Consider the following 20,916-nt stretch of genomic DNA (forward strand, 5'->3'; position numbering starts at 1 on the left):
TGCTGCCAGCTCAGCAGTGCAGCACAGCGCGGGCTCTCGCTGCCCATTGCTCCCACAGAAATGCTTGGCAAGTCCAGTACAAATGCCCTGAATCCACCGAGCACCCCAGGAATTGTCTGCCCCCAGCATGTGCACAGGTCCTGCATGATAGGCACGGTGGTGACACTGTTCACTGTGCCACTTGTGCTGATGGGCTGCTATCTTGGCATTCGGAAGCTGTACGAGAGCAGTCAGTAGTTCATTTTTCTCCACAGTTTTCTTGTAACTCTGCTCATAGCACTGGTACCGAACTTGTAGTCATGCTGCAGTGGAGCTGTGGCCAGTCCATGGCTGTGCAAAGAACTCTGCTGAGGGTTCTGCTGCTGCCCAGTGCTTTCCTTGGCCTCTTCATTGCTGGGCCTTGTCCTGGGGGGCCGCTGGGGCTGCTGGCTCTCCCTGAGGCTGCCTGGCCAGGAGCAGCCCCAGGGGCACAGGGCAGAGGCACAGCAAGTTCTCAACAGTATTTGGGCAACACACATCAGGACAGGACACTGCTTATTTAGTAGCTCATGTAAAGTTTCATGGTAACAGTGATTTTACCGCACAAGTAAATTTGTTCCTGTTCTGTGTTTAAAGAAATCCATCCTGATGAAGGTTTGGCTTTGGCCTTGAGGCTTTGCTCTTTGTGTGAGCTCTGTTCTGGATTGATTCCCACTCAGTCTTGGAGCCAGTTTGGGGTGAAGGCTCATCCCGGCCCTGACTCTTGGCAGTTCTGGGCTCAAAGGGACCATCAATGCTGCACTGCACATGACGGGGGTTTAGGGCTGGATTATCAAAGGGCTCTGAGAAGTTTAAATTACAGTCTTTTTTTCTACATCGTTTTCTTTACGGAATTCCTTCCCTTTTTTAAAACTTGAAAGTTTGAAAAAGTTGAAAACTTGAAAGTTTGAAAAAAACCTTATTTTCCAGAGCTTATTCCAGTTATTTGATAAAGTGAATTATGGCCTATTTACCCCATGGCTGAATTAGAAAACAGTAAGTACAATAATATGAAATAATATTTACACTCCTATGTCTTTCACAGACTCATGAAACTTATGTTGGCTTGATGTGACCAACAGAAGAGTTTTGCTCTGCTTTTAGTTCAAAGAAGAAGCAGCCTCGGAACCTGTTGAGAAGACTCTCTTCACTTCATAGCTGAAGCAAACTTCCAGGGTTCTTTATTGAGGAATATAAAATCTATCTTTTCTGTATATATTCCTGACAAGTAACCGATGGAAATTAGGGATTTGGACTCTTTGGGAAGTACTGACCAGTTGGACATTGGCTCTCTGAAGCTCACTCTGTAATAATCAGTCTTTTTCAGAAGAGAATGTTCAGTATCTTCCTGGCATTACATTTATATTTGTATTCAAAAAGACATCTTGAAAGAGATTTACAACAGCTCTTTACGGTGCCTTAGTTGACTTCTATCTCTTTCACCATAGGTGCCGATGAAAACCTGGATGGCTCCATTAAAAAAGCTGCAAAGCAGATCCTGGAAAAGGGCGCATACATCTGCTCCCACCCTCTAGACAGGAACTTCTGATCCCTCCCTGACAGCAGGCACTCATGAATGGAAATCAGGGAGGAATTTGCTGCAGTTCCTGTATTAGACACCTTAAAAGCATCTGTTATTTACTGTCTTTACTAAATGTATCTGTATAAAATAAAACTTCTTTCTAACCACAATTCATAGGAAAAGGATAAATGAAGAGATTTTATTTAAAGCTGAAGTGACTTGATTATAGACATAGATTAGATTGATACAGATATAGATATATAAATTAGATATAGATATAGATATAGATATAGATATAGATATAGATATAGATATAGATATAGATATAGATTAGATATAGATATAGATATAGATATAGATATATCCAGTGTGGTGGTGTCTGTAGCTCTTCTCTTGAGCACTGAGGTCTTGAGGTGTTGTTTCTATTGTGTTTTCAATTGCAATTCTGTTTCAATGCTCGGTTCTATAAACCTCCCACTTTTGTGTTGCTATAGCATATTTTATCCTTAATGGATTGTTCCTTTCCCCTTGTGTTGTTGGTTTTGCCCTGGTTGTCCAACTTCCCAAAGACCTGCCCTTTGTAGACGAATGTTCCCTGTTCCTCGTGCCACTGAATGTCAATCCCTTCTCATAATCGCCCCTTTCTCCAGAAACTTCCCTGTCCTTTTTGTATCCTTCGAGGCCCCATTGGTTTGTTTCGTTTCCCTCCCCTCTAATTCCCTATTGGTTTAAACATTGCATTCCCCGCCTTGTGCTCCTCCCCAGGTTTCTCCCAGTTGGTTAAAGCTCTGTACCCTCCCCTGTTTAAAAACCCTCCCGCAGCCTGCATTTGTGTGTTTCTGTCGCTGACTCTCCTGGCAATAAACGCAGTTAGCAATCATACAGAAGACCTCTCCTTATTCCTTGTCCCTGCTCTTGACACTTTCCTCCTGTGCCATAGAGCAGTTGTGCCCTACAGCCGCACCCTGAATTGCGTGGCTTTTTGGGGGCAGCCCCCTCCTGGCCACGGTGCCGGGAGCCGGCTGGGCTGAAGAGCTCCGGCACCGCGTCACTGAGGCAGCCACTCCATCACGGAAGGCCTCGGGCTTGGCCAGCCAGCACAGACCCACCGTGTGCTCCTCAGGGTATCCCTTGGCATATCACAGCATTTAAGAGGTTGGATGGTTTTTCCCGCTGTTTTATTGACTGACTGTGTCCTTTGAGGACCAGAAGAGGAAGCAGAGCCTTAAATTGCAGATGAAGAGCAAATGGTGAAGCAAAGGCTTCACCTCTCCCGTGAAACAAAAGGACTGTGTTAGCCATGGCCCTCCCAAGGTGCCAAACTTCAAGCCAAGAAGCTGCTGACAGGAGTTTTAGCATTCAGGAACACACATTATAACAGGATATGATTATATGCAGGTGCTTTTATTGTGGAGCCCAGGGAATCAGGGGTACAGACCCAAATCTGGCTGCGACATGACTTTCGAGCTCAAAGTATTCTATATTCTGTTGTTATATAACTTACATGTTAATTTTTAAACTTATATTGTTCTATTGTATACATTAAACTTATTCAACCATGAGTTTCTTGTGATCTTGTACAAGTCACTGACTACTGTTTCTCATCATTCTTACGATGAAACGGTAATTATATTTAATTACTAAACAATCATCACATCTAACAATTATATCATTTACCATATACTAGCTACACATGTGCTATTTTAGCAAGTGCACGGCCTATGCTTTCCCAGAGTATTTTTCCCAGGCCCTACTAAGTTTAATTTTCCTTCTAACTCTTTAAATTGTCATAATTTTGAAACCCTTTTACTATCAGGAGGAAATCTGGCACTTGTTTCCAGCCAGAGAACACTCACTCCTCAGCATCGTGGGCTGTGGTAGACAGTGCTTGAGGGGCCCAGAAATCCTTGGATGTGATCTCCTGTGCCAGTGGCCAGAACACAGAGTAGTGAGACTGACTTGAGGGGGCTGGCCCAGTTCTTGGACAAACTGCCAGGCAGGATGAGCCCCCTCCCCAAGAAGGAAAATTCCACCCCTGAGGTCCATGCCCACCCAGGCCATGAGATCACAGCAGGATTGTGAGCTCACAGCAGGCTCTGGGGTCACAGCAGGCTGAGCTCACAGCAGGCTCTGAGGTCACAGAGGTCCCAGAGCCCCGTGGTTGCAGAGCACCACAAGGCCCCAGCAGGCAGTCCTGGAGCACAACTGCTGCGGCAGCAGCGGCGGTGGCAGCAGTGGTGCTGACATTGGGACAGCGGCCTCAGGACAGTGGTGGCAGCGAGAGCGGCGGGACTGGCACAGGGCAAGGCACCATGGCCCTTGCTCTGCGCCTCCTCCTCCTGCTCCTCCTGGCCATGGCCCTGCCTGCCAGGGCTGCCCAGGCTGCTCCGCTGCAAGCGCGGGGAGCAGGTGAGCCGGCAGCCTGGCTGCCCTTTCCCAGGACAGCGCTCCCTGCTCCCCGGGAAGCGCTGGGGATGGTTTTCCCCTGGGCTTTAGGGAGGGTTTCCTCTGTGGGAGGGAGTGAAGACTCGTGGGTCCTGGGCTGCTCCAGCTGCCCTCCCAGGGATGTGGCCCAGGGCCTACCAAAAGTGTGGAGACTGGCCAAGAGACAGCCCAGAGCTCCCCAGGCCCCTGTGCAGCTTTGGCCATGTCCATTCTCATCTGGCTCCCACGGCCTTTCCCAGCTGCCTTGCAGTGCCCAGTTCCCACAGGCAGAAGGGAATCCCAGCACACCATAGAAAATGTTCTCATTTGTGCTCCAATCTAGATGAGGTTGCTGGGAAGGCTTCCCATTCGCTTGGCTGCATAAAGTTGTGAAGCCCTTGGAGCCTCCTGCAGGCATGTTCTCACTGTCCCTGTTCTGTGGAAAGCAGCATTTCCTGAAGGAAGCAGTCGCTCATCGGTGCCAGCCTCTGCTGCAGGAAGGAAGGCGATGCCAGGCACGGACACAGGCACAGGAGGTGATTGCTGTGCCGGGCTCAGCCGGGCTCAGCCCTCGGCGGGGCTGTGTGGCAGCAACTCTTCCCCCAGGCCCTGCCCTTGCACGGCCCGGCAGCAGCCAAAGCTGGAGGCGCCTCGGCTTCCAGGCCTCTGGAACTGGACACAGCACTTGAGGTGCTGCTCAACCAGTGCCCAGCACAGGGGAAGAATCACTGCCCTGCTCCTGCTGGCCACACCATTCCTGATCCAGGCCAGGAGCCATTGGTCTTCTTGGCCACCTGGGCACTCTGCTGGCTCATGGCCAGCCTGCTGTCCCTCTGTCCCTGCAGGTCCCTTTCTGCCTGGCTGCTGTCCAGCCACTCTGTCCTCAGCCTGTAGCGCTGCAGGTTTGTTGTGGCCAAAGTGCAGGACCCGGCACTTGGACTTGTTAAACCTCACCTTGTTGGATTTGGGCCCTGGATCCAGCCTGTCCAGGTCTCTGTCCCTCCTACCCTCCAGCAGATCAACGCTCCCAGCCAACTTGGTGTCACCATGTGTCCTAGGTTGTAAAATAAGCTTGTATTCTATTTGCCATCTGTTGAAGGCAAACCTGTCGGACAGGTTTTGTTATCTCTCTCAGAGACAATGGTTTGCCCCGTAAAGGCAATGGTTTGTTTATACACTATTGACTGACTCCCTGCCGGGCTGGTAAGTGAGGGGGGTCCCGCCCAGAGGGGGAAGCCAAGCACTCTATTATGGTATAAAGGGGTAGCTTTTAGGGGGAGAAGCAGCTCGCTTTTGCTCTCTTCGCGGGATTCCCGGAGAAGCAGCTCTCTTCGGCGGCACTCGCAGCGAAGCAGCCGGCGCGCGCTGAGCCGACGGCGGCGGAGCTCAGAGGCAACCCCGGCGCAGAGGAAGACCGGCCCCACTGCCACCAGATCTTCAGAAGAAAACTATACCCTTCTAAAGATCACCACTGCAGCTACAATTCATCAGCCACTGCAAGGGAAGCAATTGTCCCAGCAGAACTGATACTAGCACCCCTCAGGTTCTGGACTTTTTTTTTCTTTAACTGGTTTTGTTTGTACCGATTGCATTTGCCTTTTTAAATTGTTGTCTAGTTTTCTCCTAGTAAAGAATTGTTACTCCCACTCCCATATCTTTGCCTGAGAGCCTTTTAATTTAAAGATCCTGGTAATTCAGAGGGAGGGGGGGTTTGCCGTTCTCCATTGCACAGGAGGCTTTGCCTTCTTTCACAGACTCCTGTCTTGTCGAACCAAGACACCATGGTTCCATGAGACCCCAGAGTGTCCCAATGGTCTCCATGATTCCAGAGGCTTCCCAGTGTCCCAATGTCCCTTTGGTTCCATGGGACCCCTTGGTGTCACAAAGTCCCTCAGATCCCTGGGCCCTGCAGTGTCACAATGTCACCGTGGTCCCCCAAGGCCCTGCAGTGTCACAGTGGATCCTTGGTTCCTTGAGGTCTGGCATAGCAGCAATGCTCTCCTTGGTTCCCCCTGTCTCCCATGCCTCCCACTGTCAGGCTTTACAAGGACACCTGGTCAATGATGGGAGTGGCAGTGGGTACCTACTCGAGGAGGCAATCATAAAAATTCCTCCCAACCCCCTGTGCCAAGCCAGGTGCCACTTCAGATCAGGTATGATCCCCTGGATCTGGAGAGTCAGCCAGATGGTTTAGAAGAAAATTATCTGCCGAGTGAGCCTCCCAATTATGATTCATCTGTGAGACAGATCACCACCTCTGTCCTAAGGTGACATCAAGGTGCTTGTATCCCCAGTCGTGTGTTCTGTTTATGTTTGATATTATGTTCTGTGCTTTCAGAACTGACTCTGAAAGTGAAGGTTTGTTTTGTCTTGTTATCAGCTGGCTCACCTCCCCCCATGGTCTGTTGTCTAGGAGAGGTGAGGGCTTGCTTGCTTTGCTTGCTTGTTTGGTTCCTTGCTTGCTCTCGCTCCTGCTTTTGCTTTTGCTTTTGCCTTTGCTTTTGCTTATTTGTTAGTTTAGCTAAGCAGTCCAAATTTTTCTCTAGACTGTTTTTTTCCTTTCCCTTTCCTGAGCAGCATTCCAACCTTTCCAGACTGGGACCTAGGAAACACCGAGAGTCTGCATTTTGTGATCTGCAGCAGGCAGCCCAGCTCCAGACACTGAGAGCTGGGCAACCACTCCCAGGAGTGGACTTTCTGAATTTATCATCTCTTCAGAGTGGTGAAAGAGTTTTTGTCATTTGATTTTGGTTTTTTATTTTTGGTTTTTACTTTTTTCTTTTGTGCTGGGGAGTGTTTTGCTTGTTAAATAAACAGGTTTTATTCACTTCTCTCTGAGGACAGTCTTCCCGAATCAGGTCAGGGGGAGGGACTGTGGGGATTTGCTTTCCGGGGGCTCCTTCCGGAGGTTTTCTCCCAAAATTGCCCTAAACCAGGACAATCTCTAACATCAAAAAGGAAAGAAGGGCAATCACGGTAGGTGACTCCCTTCTGAGGGGAACAGAGGGCCCCATATGTCAACCAGAGCCATCCCACAGAGAGGTCTGCTGCCTCCCTGGGGCCCGGGTACGGGATATCCCTGAGAGACTGCCTGGGCTGATTCAGCCCTCTGATTATTACCCACTGCTGATACCCCAGGCTGGCAGTGATGAGATTGAAAAGAGGAGTGTCAGGGCAATGGAAAGGGACTTTAGGGCATTGGGTCAGGTGGTTTATAGGACAGGGGCACAGACATTTTTTCCTCAGTCCCTTTGGAGTCTGAGAAAAATGGTGAAAGCAATAGGAAAGCTCACATTATCAACAAGTGGCTCACGGGTTGGTGTCATTGGCAAAATTTCAGATTCTTTAATCAGAGGGTGACTTTTACAGCACCTGGCCTGCTGGAACCAGACGGGCTCCATCTTTCTGGTAAGGGCAGAAGAATTTTAGCTCATGAACTGGAAGAACGTGTTGAGAGGGCTTTAAACTAGGTCTGAAGGGGGAGGGAGATGTAGCTGGTTTGTCTGAAAGCAGGCCAAAGGGTGGTAAGCCTGAGTGAGGGGTGAAATCAGCAGCCCAGCTGAGGTGCACACAGCGTGGGTCACAAACAAGAAGAGCTGGAGGCCATGGTGCAACAGCAGAGCTGTGATGGAATTGCCATCACAGAAACAGGGAGGGATGGCTCACGTGGCTGGAGTGCTGCATTAGATGGCTGCAAGCTCTTCAGGAGAGACAGGAAAGGGAGAAGAGGTGGAGCAGTGGCCCTTTATATTAGGGAGGGTTTTGTTGCTATGGGTGTTGAACCTAATGATGATGAAATTGAATGTCTCTGGGTGAGAATTAGGGGGAAGGCCAACAAGGCTGACATCCTACTGGGAGTGTGTTATTGTCCACCCACCCAGGAAGAAGAGGTGGACAACTCATTCTGTAAGCAGCTAGAGAATGTTTCTGGATCATCAGCCCTTGTTCTTTTGGTGATTTCAACCTGGTGGACATCTGCTGGGAACACAATACAGCTAAAAAGAGGCAGTCCAGGAAATTTTTAGGGTTGGTGGAGGACAATTTTTTGTTGCAGCTGGTGAGTGAGCCCACCAGGGGAGGGACTGTGTTAGATCTGATGTTTGCAAATAGAGATTGGCTGGTGGGAGATGTGGTGGTTGGAGGCTGCTTGGGGAATGGTGACCATGAAATTATAAAATTCTCAATATTTGGTGAAGTCAGGAGGAGCACTAATAAGGTTTTTACATTGGATTTCCAGAGGGCAGACTTTGCCCGATTTAGGAGACATTCAGACAGTTGCTTGGGAAGCAGCCCTTAAAAACAGAGGGCTTCAGGAAAGGTAGGTGTGTTTCAAAACAGAGATCTCAAGGGCACAGGAACAGACTGTCCCTGTGTGCCAAAAGATAAGTCAATGAGACAAACGTCTAGCCTGGATGGCAAAGGAGATTTTGGAGGAACTCAGGAATAAAAAGAGGATGTATCATCTTTGGAAGGAGGGTCAGGTCTCTCAGGAAGTGTTTAATGGGTCTGCTAGGGCATGTAGGAAAGAAATTAGGGAGGCCGAAGCTCAGTTTGAACTTGAAATGGCAACTTCAGTAAAGGCTAATAAAAAATGTTTTTATGAATATATTAATGGTAAAAGGAAGGGTAAGGTCAGCCTTTGTTCTTTATTAGATGTGGAAGGGAATTTAATAACTGCAGATGGAGAGAAGGCAGAGGTGCTTAACGCCATCTTTGCCTCAGTCTTTAGTGAGAAGACGATTTGCCTTCAGGACAACTGTCCTCCTGGGCTGGTAGATGGTGTCAGGGAGCAGAGTGGGCCACTGTTATCCAGGGGGAGGCAGTCAGAGAACTGCTGAGCTGCTTGGATGTTCATAAATGCATGGGACCAGATGGGATCCACCCCAGGGCGATGAGGGAGCTGGCAGATGAGCTTGCCAAGCTGCTCTCCATCATTTTCCAGCAGTCCTGGCTCACTGGGGAGGTTCCAGATGACTGGAAGCTACCCAATGTGATGCCCATTCACAGCAAGGGTGGGAAAGAGGATCCTGGTAATTACAGGCCAGACAGCCTGACCTCAGTGTCCAGTAAGGTCATGGAGCAGTTAACACTGAGTGTCACCACACAGCACTTACAGGATGGCCAGGGTGTCAGACCCAGGCAGCAGGGGTTTAGGAGGGGTAGGTCGTGTTTGACCAACCTGGTCTCCTTTCATGACCAGGTGACCCTCCTGGTGGGTGCGGGACAGGCTGTGGATGTGTCTATTTGGACTCCAGCAAGGCCTGTGACACTGACTCCCACAGCACACTCCTGGAAAAGCTGCAGCCCACGGCTGGGACAGGAGCACTCTGTGCTGGGCTCAGAACTGGCTGCATGGCCGGCCCAGAGAGTGGTGGTGAGCGGTGCTGCATCCAGCTGGGGACAGTCACCAGTGGTGTCCCTCAGGGCTCTGTGCTGGGCCAGCTCTGTTCAATGTTTTTATTGACCACATGGATGAGGGGATTGAGCCTTTCATTAGTAAATCTGCAGACGACACTAAGCTGGGAGCGTGTGTCCATCTGTTGGAAGATAGGAGGGCTCTGCAGGGAGGCCTGGAAGGGTTGGAGGGATGGGCAGAGTCAAATAAGATGAAGCTTATTAAATCCAAGTGCCCATCCCTGCATTTTGACCACAAACACCCCCTGCAACATTACAGGCTGGGGATGGTGTGGCTGGTCAGTGCCCAGGCAGAAAGGGACCTGGGGGCACTGGTCTAAAGCCCGGTTGAACATGAGCCAGCAGTGTGCCCTGGTGGCCCAGAAGGCCAATGGCTCCTGGCCTGGATCAGGAATGGTGTAGCCAGCAGGAGTAGGGCAGTGATTCTTCCCCTGTACTTGCCCTGGTTGGGCAGCACCTCAAGTGCTGTGTCCAGTTCTGGGCCACCCAGTTTGGGAAGGTCATGGAGGACCTGGAGCGTATCCAGAGAAAGGCAGCAAGGCTGGTGAGGTGCTTGGAACACAAGTCCTGTGAGGAACAACTGAGGGAGCTGGGGTTGTTTAGCCTGGAGAAGAGGAGGCTCAGAGGTGACCTTATCACTCTCTACACTCCCTGAAAGGTGGTTGCAGTCAAGTGGGGGTTGGTCTCTTTCTCCTCACAGCAGCTGACAGAACCAGAGGACACAGTCTTATGCTGCACCAAGGGAAATTTAGATTGGATATTGGGAAAAATGTTTTTTATGGAAAGGGTGATAAAGTACTGGAATTGTCTGTCCAGGGAGGTGGTGGAGTCAGCATCCTTGGATATGTTTAAAAAAAGACTGGATGTGGCACTCAGTGCCATGGTTTAGCTGAGGTGGTGTTAGGGCATGGATTGGACTTGATGATCTTAAAGGTCTCTTCCAACTCAGTAATTCTGTGTTTCTGTGATTATGTGACATCACACAGCAGGCTGTGAGGTCAGAGAGTGTGCTGTAGGACATCACACAGCAGGCTGTGAGGTCAGAGAGTGTGCTGTGACATTATAGGGTGGCTGTGCTACATCACTGAAGGTGTTGTGACATGACAGGATGGGTCTGTGAGGCCACAGAGGTGCTGTGTGACATGATAAGTGAGTTCTGACATCACAGAGCAGGCTGTGACATCACAGAGCAGGCTGTGACATCACAGAGGAGGTTTGACATCACAGAAGAGTTTGTGATGTCACAAATCTGTCTATGACATTTCAGGCTGGCTGTGTGATGTCACAGAATGGGCTGTGAGGCTACATAGAAGACTCTGCCATCATAGAGAAGGCCTCTGTGACATCACAGAGCAGCTGTGTGATGTCACAGAGAAGGCTGAGACAATAGAGAGTGGGTTGTGCCATCACAGAACTGATTGTGAAAATTTAGAGCAGGCTGTGACATTAAAGGGAGACTGTGACATCACAGGCTGTGCTGTGACGCCACAGGGCAGATTTTGTGACATCACAGAGCAGATTGGGACCTCAAAGAGTAGGCTGTGACATCACAGAGCAGCTGTATGAAATCCCAGGTGGCCTGTTACATCTCAGAGTGGGCTGTGTGACATCGCAGGGGCTGTGTGACATCCCAGGGGTCCTGTGACATTACAGGGGCTGTGTGACATCACAGGGGCTGTGTGACATCACTGGGGCTCTCTGACATCACAGGGGCTGTGTGATTTCACTGAGGAGGTCACTCTGCCCAAGTTTCCCCCAGAGAAGTCCAACACTGCTCATGCACAGGGGGGTCCCCTGTCCCCCCGGGTCCCCCCGCCCCCGTTGCCGCAGCCTCCCCCAGAGGATGTTCCACGAGATCAACCCCAGAGCCCGACACAGGGACGGGGGCTGGGGCTGTGGGGGGTGGGACGGGGGGACAGGGACCTCCTGGCAGTGTCCCTGTGTCCCCCAGGGCCAGAGCCTGGGCCAGGGCTCCTTCACCCTGTTACCAACGAGGGCTTGAGAGTGCTGAAAAGTCCCCGGCAAGGGAGCAGCAAAAACCAGATTTAATATTAAGCGACAACACCACAAAGTTCCTTGGCAAGAGTCACTCTGCTCCTGACTGAACACTTCAGGCACCCCTAGGAAACAAATCAACCACAAATCCAAACAAAATCCAGAAATGATCAGAGAACTGTCCCTTTATGTGGCATAGGGACACATAGGACAGTGAGGGCAAGGATAAAAGGAATATGGCCCAAAAGCTGAACAGAGGTCAAATTTAACAGGACTTAAATTATACCTTAACCTTAACTTCTACCTTCAACTTCAAAATTTAACAAAAGAACAGAGTTTAACAGTATTTAACCTAACTTACAACCTATGACTTTTCAATTTAATAGAGGAATATCATTTAATACTATTTAGCTCAGCTTATAACTTATAGCAAAAGAACAACTCTTAGCAGCATTTAACTTAGCTTAGGCTGCATGACTTGACCTCACTTACAGGCCTGACTGGCTCAGCTATCCAGGGCACTCAGAGCCCTCAGAGAGCAGCATTTCTGCCACATTCCCCAGCACAGGCACTCCTGTGTGCACACAGACACAGAGAGTCAGTGCAAGGCACCTGTGAGAAATTCCCCTGAGGGCAGGGAAATGCTCCCTGAGGATGCTTTGGCATCTCCCCAGCAGGGAAGGGTTGAGCCTGGAGGAGTGGGGGGATTGGCCCAGGCTCCCTCGTTGTTTCGGGATCCCCGAATTCAGCAAACGGGAGAGTTCCCGGCTTGGAGAGGCCCCACTCAGAGGGAGTCGCTGGCCCAGGAGAGCTCCAAGGGCTCCTTTTGGAGCGCTGTTTGTAGGGCCCCAAGAGAGGGGCTGCAGTCCCAGCCATGTTTCATCCTGGCCGCACTTGGCATCAGCAGCTTTCTTTGGCAGGGTGAGAACAGGGATGTTGTGCCACTGAGGGAACACAAACAATTCCCAGGGCTGCTCCTAAAGTAACCAGGAGCTGGCTGGGCAGCAGCAGTGCCTGGAGCAGACAGTGTTTGTGATGAGCTCCAGAGGAGCTGAGCCCAGGGGCTGCTGGCCAAGGCCGAGGCCCAGTGAGCATTTCTCAGCTGGCAGGGCAGCCTGAGAAGGGGAGGAGGGAATGCACCAGCAAGGAGCCATTGTGACACTGTGGGGCCTGTGAGACCAAGGGGCCATTGTGACACTGTGGGGACTGTGAGACCAAGGCACCATTGTGACACTGTGGGGCACCATGGAACAATGGACACCATTGTGACACTTGGGGGACACATTGGATCATGGAGACCATTGGGATACTATGATACCCAATGGAATCAGCAAATCATTGTGACACTGTGAGGCCTCATGGAACCAGTGAGACCATTGTGACCCTGGGGTCCCCACAGAACCAAGAGGACCATTGTGACACTGTGGGGCCTCGTGTCATCAGTGGTCCATTGTGACACTGTGGAGCCAAAGGAGATCATTGTGACACTGCAAACCCCCATGGTCCAAAGGCCCATTGTGACATTGTGGGCCTCATGGATCAGAGGACTCACGTGTCATTGTGGGGCCTGGGGAACCATGGAGACCATTGGGACACTCCATGGCCTCATGGAATCTTTGGAACCATTGTGAAACTAGGAGGTCTCATGGAACCCAGGGGCTATTGTGACACTGTGGGACCCCATTGAACCAAGGGTCCATTGTGATACTGTAGGTCTTCTTGTAATCAAAGAGCAATTCTGACACTGTGGGACCCCATGCAACCAAAGGAACACAGAACAGGTCTGGCTGGTTTGGCCTCCCGTGGACTGCCTGACTGGTCCAGCTGACCTTGGCATGTTAAAGGTCTCTTCTCCTCTGCTACTGGGGCTCACTGGGACAGGAAACACTGGGGCTCCCTGCTTTCCTTTCAGTGGAAAAGAACTCTCCTTCTCCTCCAAGTGCCCATGGCCAGAACTGGGATTTTACGTCCAAGTGTCCTTTTATCCCGGGATTGTTCCCATAGGAATATTGCCAGGACAAGTCTGGTTGGAAGTGGTTTCATGAGGGTCACCTCTCATCTGTGCCCAAAACACTGGGGAAGGCTCCATGCTTTCCTTCCTATGGGAAAGAATTGTCCTGTTGTGTGTTTTTCTTTAGTTTGATATTTGTTCTGTGTATGTTCAACCCCCAACCCCTAATCTCCTCCCTTGCCCAGTTTTCAATCTTCCCAAACTCTTCCCTACCCCCCTCCTCTCCAAGTTGTCAATCCTCCCTTTTCCCTGCCCCTTTCCCCAGAACATTCCCTGTCACTCCTTGTAGCCTCCTCCCCTGCTTCCAGAGCATTCCCTGTCTATTTAGTGAGGCTCAACACCCTTTTGGTTACTTTGTGTTACTCCTCTCCCCTGTTTCCCCTGATAGGTTTGTGCTATGTTAGTCCCTCCTTAGACTCTTCCCCAGGCGTACCCTCAGTGGTTGCTGTTCCTATACCCCGCCTCTTGAGTTCTGGTATAAAACCTTTGTTCGCCCTCCCCAGAGGGTCTTGGGGCTCACTGAATGAAACCATCCTGTTCACCCCCAAGTCCCATGTTGCCTCCCCACGCCAAGTGGGACTGCAGAGCTTCACAGGGGGAGCAGCCGCCCGTTCTCTTCCCTCTCACCGCCCAGCACTCCACTGCTCGGGGTATCGCGGTGAGAGAGGCTGCCCGCATTACAACACTGTCCTGCTTCTCCAGGTGCCCATGGCCAAAATTGTGATTCTGTCTCCAAAATTCCCTATATCCAGAAGCTGCCTGCAGACAATCTGCCATTCCTGACAAGTCTGGCTGACCTTGGCCTTGTGAGGCTCTCCTCTGCCTTCCAAACACTGGGGCTCTGTGCTTTGCTTCCTATGGAACAGAACTCTTCTTATCCAGGTGCCTATGTCCAGAATTGGGATTTCACCTCCAACATTGCCTGGTGTGAAAGACTGGAGGAGATTGTTGGCTGGAAACATTTTGTGTGTGGGGGAGGAAGGGGCAGGTCCAGCCTTGCCCGGCCCTGGAACCCCAGCCCTGCCCTGCCCTGGAACCCCAATCCCCCCAGAGCCTCTATCCCAGCCCAGCAGTGTCTGCCAGTCCCTGCCACAGCACAGGCAATGCTCCACAGCCACCTCTGGAGCTCCAGCCCAGCTCCTGAGTGACCAAATGACCCCAAGTCCTCCCTGGGGCTGGGGCAGCAGAACTCAGAGGCACCAGCAGCTCCAGCTGTGAAATGGAGTGTGGGATGGGGCTGTGAAAGCCCTGCCTGGGCTGTGCCAAGCAGGACACACAAGCCCTGACCCTCATCCCCCAAGCAACTCTCTCAAGATGACATTTAAAAGGAATTACAATTATTTGTGTACTCTGAGTTAGATTCACTGGAGAAATAGTGCCCTGCAGCTCATTAACATTCAGAATACTTGAACAAGCCAAGCCTCTGGGAATAATTTGATTTAAGTTTTCAAATCTTTTGTGATTAATTAGGCAGGCTTTAGTAGTGTATTCAAAGTGAATGCTTTATTTTTACAAAGACACAGAAAAGATTTGTTAGGTCCTGTTTCATTTTTTTACTCCACATAAATGAATATGTGCAATCTCCACTTGACACTGAATCCAAGTACCTCCTCATGCAGTTGGAATAGATATGAAAATCAAGACCCTTGATGGCTGACAATCCATCAGACTCTGTCCCTACCCCCACCCCACCATTTCCCCCATCCAAGCCCTGGCACTCAGAGCAGCCTTGTGCAAATCTGAGCTCCCTCCAGCCCAGGCTGCACCTGCAGGTTTCAGCTCCTTGGCTCCAACTCCCACCTGCTTTCCTTGGAGTAAGAGCTGCCTGAGACACAGAGGGATGTTCATTTCTTGTCAGCCAACAAAGCCAAGGGAAGGCACAGCTCCATCAAATGCAGAAGTCATTCCTCTGCTGGCTATTAAATCCACTTGGCACAGTAGCCAGTCTCAGAGCAATGGAAAACACTTTCTGTGCCCACCACAGATCCCAAGGTTCCCCCAAACCCTCCGTGCCCCGATTCTGCCCAGATTTGCTCTTTCCACACACAAGTCACAGGCTGAAGTCAGGAGCTCCCTCCATGCCCAAAGGGAGGAAAAGAGAGAAAGTGGATGAAGAGCTCTCCTGTGCAGAGCCAAGGTCCCAAGTGCCCCTGCAGTGGGAACCACAACTCATCAGGTTTGTGCCCTTTGGGCTCAGGGATGGTGACACTCAGAGGCACAGAAAGGTTTCTTGCCAACAAACAGGAGTTGAACATTTGAACAATTTAATAACCATCACAGACTTTCCTTTTTCTTGGAACTGTTTGAACCTGCTCTGGACTGAAAACCCAGAAAAACACCAGCAGCTCACACCTGTGGCCCACCGAGGTCTGGGACCCTGCATTCCAGTGCCAGAGGGACTGAGAAGAGACTGAGTGAGCCAACTACAACCCACCAAAAGGACTTTCTGAATTGCCACCTCTTCAGAACTCTGAGGGGGTTTATTTCATATTATTCATGCTTGTGAATACTTTACTTATTAAATAAACTGTTTTTTTCCACTTTTCTCCAGGGAAGTCTTCTCCTGAAATAGTAGGGAGAAGGGCCGCTTGAACTTGATTTGTAGACGGACTCCTTTTGGAGGTTTCCTCACAAAATTTGCCCGAAACCAGGACAAACAGTCACAATTGTGCCACTTCACCAGTGGCACAACTCCCCAGCCCCCCAGGAAAAGAAAGGACATGTCAAGTTCTCCAAACACTTGGCCTGCTTTGCTGCAAAAGTTGTGCTGCATACACAGTGCAGTGTGGAAAGCCAAGAGAAGCTGCAGCAGGTGGCAAATCTTGGGACAGAAGCTCGACCTTGTTCTCCATGAGAGGTTCTTGTCAAGAGCAGACAGGAGAAGATTCCTGGAGAAGTGGAACAGCTTTGCAGAAGTGAAATGAAAATGAAAGAAAGTATCTAAGATGTTTTCCTCTTTATTTCTATGCTCCCCTTTGCCATGTTGCACGACTTCTCCATGGCATGAATTCCAAATGGATCTCACCTCTAAGATGGGTCACTTAGCAAGTTATAAACACTGAAAAATAGCATGAGCTACACGCAGTTTTCCTTCCCCTGTTTTTATTGGAAAGCAACGCTGGAGACATAAGTGCAGTGCTTGGGTCAGGTAGGAATCCTACAGCAAGGGAATGTGCCCCAAGGGTGTTTGAGCCTCAGCAAGGACAATGCACAGCAGCGACACAGCAGAGGGTATTCCTCTGCCAGTGTGCAGGAGTCAGGACTCTGGATCTGGGCTCCACACTGCAAAGTTCCCGTGTCTGGACAGACGAAGGGGCTGTCCCCGGGGCGCGCGGGGCTCGGCCGTGGGGCTCGTGGGGCGAGCGGGGAACGGACACGCGGACAAACGGCCTCGGTGCTTCAGTTGCAGAGGCAGCAGCGGCGGCGGCGGCAGCAGCGGCGGCAGCAGCGGCAGCAAAAGCAGTTTTTCTCTTCTTTCTCGTTCTCTTCTCCCTCCCCCGCTCTCGGACACCTTCCCCTCGGTGTCCTTCCCCGGTGTCCCTCTCCTCTCCCCGCCTCCTTCTCCCCATGCCGGGCCGGGCCATGCCCCCGGCCCGCCCCCGGCCCCGGGCGGGGCTGCCCCGTCCCCGGCCCCGCCCGCCCCGCCGCGGTCTCGCCTCCGCCCGGCTCTGGCCGTGCTGGCGGTGGCGCTGCCGGGCGGGCATCAGTGCCTGGGGCTGGGCCGGCATCGCCGCCCTTTGGCTCCGCCTGGCCCGAGCCCGGCCCCGGCCCCGCCGCAGGGTCCGGCCCCGGCGCCGGCGCCTCCCGGGCCCCGCGGAGGACACACGCGGCACGGCCGCTCCCGCCGCCCCCGCTGCGGCTTCCCCGGCCCGAGCTCCGCCGCTCGGCAGCGCGGCCGCCGGCCCCGAGCCTCCCGTGTCCCGTTGCCGAGACCGAAGGCCTGGGGATGGCCGGCCCGAGGCGCTCGGGGGGCGCTCGGGGGCCGCTGCTGGCCCCGGGCCGAGCGCTGACAGCCGCGTCCCGCCCGCAGGGAAGGCGCAGGAGGCCCTGCAGGAGCGGTACCGAGTGGGTTCGCTGCTGGGGCGCGGCGGCTTCGGCAGAGTGTTCGCAGCCACGCGGCTCTCGGACGGCGCCCCGGTGAGCGGCGGGGCCGGCGGCGGGCACGGAGGAGGAGGAGGAGGAGGAGGAGGAAGGAGAAGGAGGAGAAGGAAGAGAAGGAGCAGGAGGAAGGAGGGAGAGTAGGAGAAGTGGGAAGAAGGGAGAGGAGGAGGAGGAGTGGGAAGGAGGGAGAGGAGGAGGAGGAGGATGGAGGAGGAAGTGAAGGAGGAGGAGGAAAGAGGAGGCAGAGCAGGAGGAGAAGGAAGGAGGGAGAGAAGAAGGAGAAGGAAGGAGGGAGAGGAGGAGAAGGATGATGGAGGAGGAAGAGAAGGAGGAGGCGGAGGAGGAGGAGAAGGAAGCAGGAGGATGGGGCTCGGCAGGGCGGGCGGCGAGCTCAGCCCGCTGCTGCCTTTGGCTTGCAGGTGGCCATCAAAAGGGTGCCACGGAACCGCGTCCGGCGCTGGGGCGAGCTGGTGAGTGAGCGGGGCCAGCGGGAACAGCCGGGCCGTGCCGGGCGGGGATGAGGCGAGCCCCGGCATGGGGGAAGCCACCAGGACGCCTCGATGGGGAGCGGGCGTGGGGCCAGCGCAGGGCACAGAGCATCCCGGGCTGGCTGAGGGGTTCCCCTGCCCTGGCACGACATCAGTCCCACTGGTGGCACCGTGGTCCTCCCGCAGCCCGACGGCACCAGCGCACCCCTGGAGATCGTCCTGCTGGACAAGGTGTCCACCGGCTTCCCTGGTGTGGTCCAGCTGCTGGAGTGGTTTGAGCTCCCCAACAGCATCGTGATGGTGCTGGAGCGGCCGGAGCGGTCTCAGGACCTCCTGCATTTCATTCGGGCACGGAGGTTCCTGTCTGAAGAGGTGGCACGGGAGCTGTTCCGCCAGGTGCTGGAGGCCGTGCGGCACTGCACCAGCCGCGGGGTCCTGCACCGTGATATAAAACCAGAGAACATCCTGGTTGACCTGGCCACTGGCCAGGCAAAATTGATCGACTTTGGCTGTGGCACCTACCTGCAGGACACAGCCTACACTGACTTTGCAGGTGAGCCCGGGCAGGGGTGTGCTCCTGGTCCCACCATCTCATGGCCCAACATCTCACAGGCCAAGCTGGGTGTGGCAGTGGGGATTATCCCTTTTGCTGCCAGTCAGAGTACTGAGTCTTTACCTGAGCTGCTTTTGAGTGGGGCTGGGTGGGGAGGCATCTTCCAGCCCTGCTGGCAGCCTTCACCCAGCACTCTGCCTGGGGCTGGGGTTGGAGCAGCAGCAGCCAGACTGACAAAAGCACCCGTGGGTGGGGGTAGCAGAGGAGGGGGCCAGGACCAGTGCACCAGCCAGTTTGGTGTGCAGGTGAGAGGAAGGGCTTGGACTGCTCCACTCACCTTGTTTCCATAATATTTTATGAAAACATAAAATATTGCCTTCATAATATCTTTGGGGCACTGCAGGCAGGGAGGATAAGGACCTGTTTTTTCCCCCACCCCTGAGTGGGTTTTTGCTTTACATGTCATGGTCAGGCCTTGCTGGGGCTTCTGCTGCCCTCTTCCAAAACCAGTGGCTTCTTGTCCAGCCCTGAGTTTGTACACAAGTCCCAAGTATTGGCGAGAGTGCAGCAGTCACCCCGTGTGTCACTGGGGCAGCCCCTGCATGCCCAGGGATGCTGGGGCCAGGCTCTGGAAGCAGCAGCATCCCCCTGATGAACTCCATCTCTATTCCACAGGAACACTGTCATACAGCCCCCCGGAATGGACCCGCTTGGGCTGGTACCATGGCGAGGCAGCAACGATCTGGTCCCTGGGCATCCTGCTGCACCAGATGGTCTGCGGGCAGCACCCTTTCAGGAGGGGCCGGAAGATCAGCTGGGACCATCAGCTCTCGCTGCCACAGCGGCTCTCTCCAGGTGGATCCTCATCTCTGGCCACGGGGGAATACCAGTGCTGGGAGACAGCAGCGGGCTCGTGAGCATCTCGCTCTGGCAGCCGCTGAGGAGGTGGCACATGTCCTGCTCTCCTGCTCTCCTCCACAACAGGGAATTGATGGGAAAGTTAAGCCCAGCTGGGAGCACAGAAGCAGCATGGCCTGGGCATGGGAAGAGTGGGGCAAAGCAGACAGGAGCCTTCTCTAGCTGACTGGTGGTTTCTGGTTTTTCTGCCCAGCGTGCCAAGAACTTATCAGGTGGTGTTTATCCATGCACTTCTTGGACAGACCTTCCTTAGAAGACCTGTTCTGTGAACCTTGGATACAGGATAGTCACCTGTCATAGATGAAGGGAGAGAGCCTCATGCACACTTTGCTGCAGGGCCCTGGTAAGTTACAGCTCCACACATGCCCTGGCAATCAGAATCAAGGAAACCCAGACTTTTTTCCTTGCCTATATCAATGCACTGGGGTTGTTTGGTGGGAATATGCAGCCCTTGTGCTGGAGCGGAGCTGCTCTGCCCAGCACTGGTGGCTGCCATCCAAGGTGGTTTTGCTTGTCCCAGTTGCCTGACAGCTGGGGCCCTGGGCAGAGCCCTGACAGCCTGGTCTGACCCCCAGGGAAGGAGAAGGAGCCCCTGGAGAAGCTGTACCAGGTGGGGCTGCTGGAGACAGCGAGGACAACATCAAGGATGACAACCTCTTCCTCAACTTGGACACTGGCAGCTGAAGATGATGAACTTTTGGCACCTTCTCCAAAGCCAGGCTCCACAGCGGATTTGCAGATGAGTCCACAGCCGGGGAAATGCTCCCAGATTTGGGCATTGCTCAGACTGGCTGGGAACAAAAGGTTCCCCCTGTGCTGGGGCAGAAGCAACTTCAGTCGGCTGCCCAGCTGTTTTTTGGCAGGGCTGGGGGCATGGGTTGTGGTGGATACAAAATGGGAGTTTGCTCCTGGCCCTGCTAACAGCCCCCACCACCCAGCATGGACTGGGCTGAGGCTGGGGCTGGGGCAGCCAGCCCGACACAAACAAACCCCCATGGTGGGAGCAGAGGTGGGACTCCAGAACCTGTGCAGGGGCTGCTTTGCTTTGCAGGCAAGGAATGGCTTGGGCTGCTCCACATCCCTTGTTTACTTTGGGATCACTGTTATTTTGGGAGGCAGTGCAGGAGGGAAGAAAGAAAGTGTGGGCTTCTCTCCCCCATGGGTGGGATTTTCCCTAGCATGTGGGGGTTGGGCCTTCCTCAGACCCCTGACAGAGATAAGAGTTTTTTTCTTGCTTCCCCTTGTCTCTAATCACTTTTCAACAATTTGTTGTTTGTTTTTCTCGAGGAAGCGTTCATTGTAAGGTCCAGTCAGGATTGGGAAGTGCTTGGGAGCAGCTGCAGCGTGGATGGGCCGTGCCCTTGGAGAAGGCTGAAGACATCATTTGGGACCAGCTTTTCTCCCAGCAGAGGATGGCGAGAGGTGAGTCCCGGCCTGCTTGGCATGGTGGGATCAGAGCTTTTGGGAGATG

General features: G+C 52.9%; 1 protein-coding gene across 1 annotated transcript; it reads left to right on the forward strand.

Moving 5' to 3' along the window:
- Window positions 1–3,155: 3,155 nt before the first annotated feature.
- On the forward strand, window positions 3,156–19,745 carry LOC144247817 (serine/threonine-protein kinase pim-1-like). The gene is made up of 6 exons (XM_077789474.1): window positions 3,156–3,163; window positions 17,093–17,522; window positions 17,906–17,956; window positions 18,161–18,527; window positions 19,203–19,382; window positions 19,639–19,745. The coding sequence occupies exons 1-6, from the start codon at window positions 3,156–3,158 to the stop codon at window positions 19,743–19,745; spliced, it is 1,143 nt and encodes a 380-aa protein (XP_077645600.1).
- The last annotated feature ends 1,171 nt before the right edge of the window (window positions 19,746–20,916 follow it).

Source organism: Lonchura striata, chromosome 34 (assembly GCF_046129695.1).
Source record: "Lonchura striata isolate bLonStr1 chromosome 34, bLonStr1.mat, whole genome shotgun sequence".
NCBI classification, from domain to species: domain Eukaryota; kingdom Metazoa; phylum Chordata; class Aves; order Passeriformes; family Estrildidae; genus Lonchura; species Lonchura striata.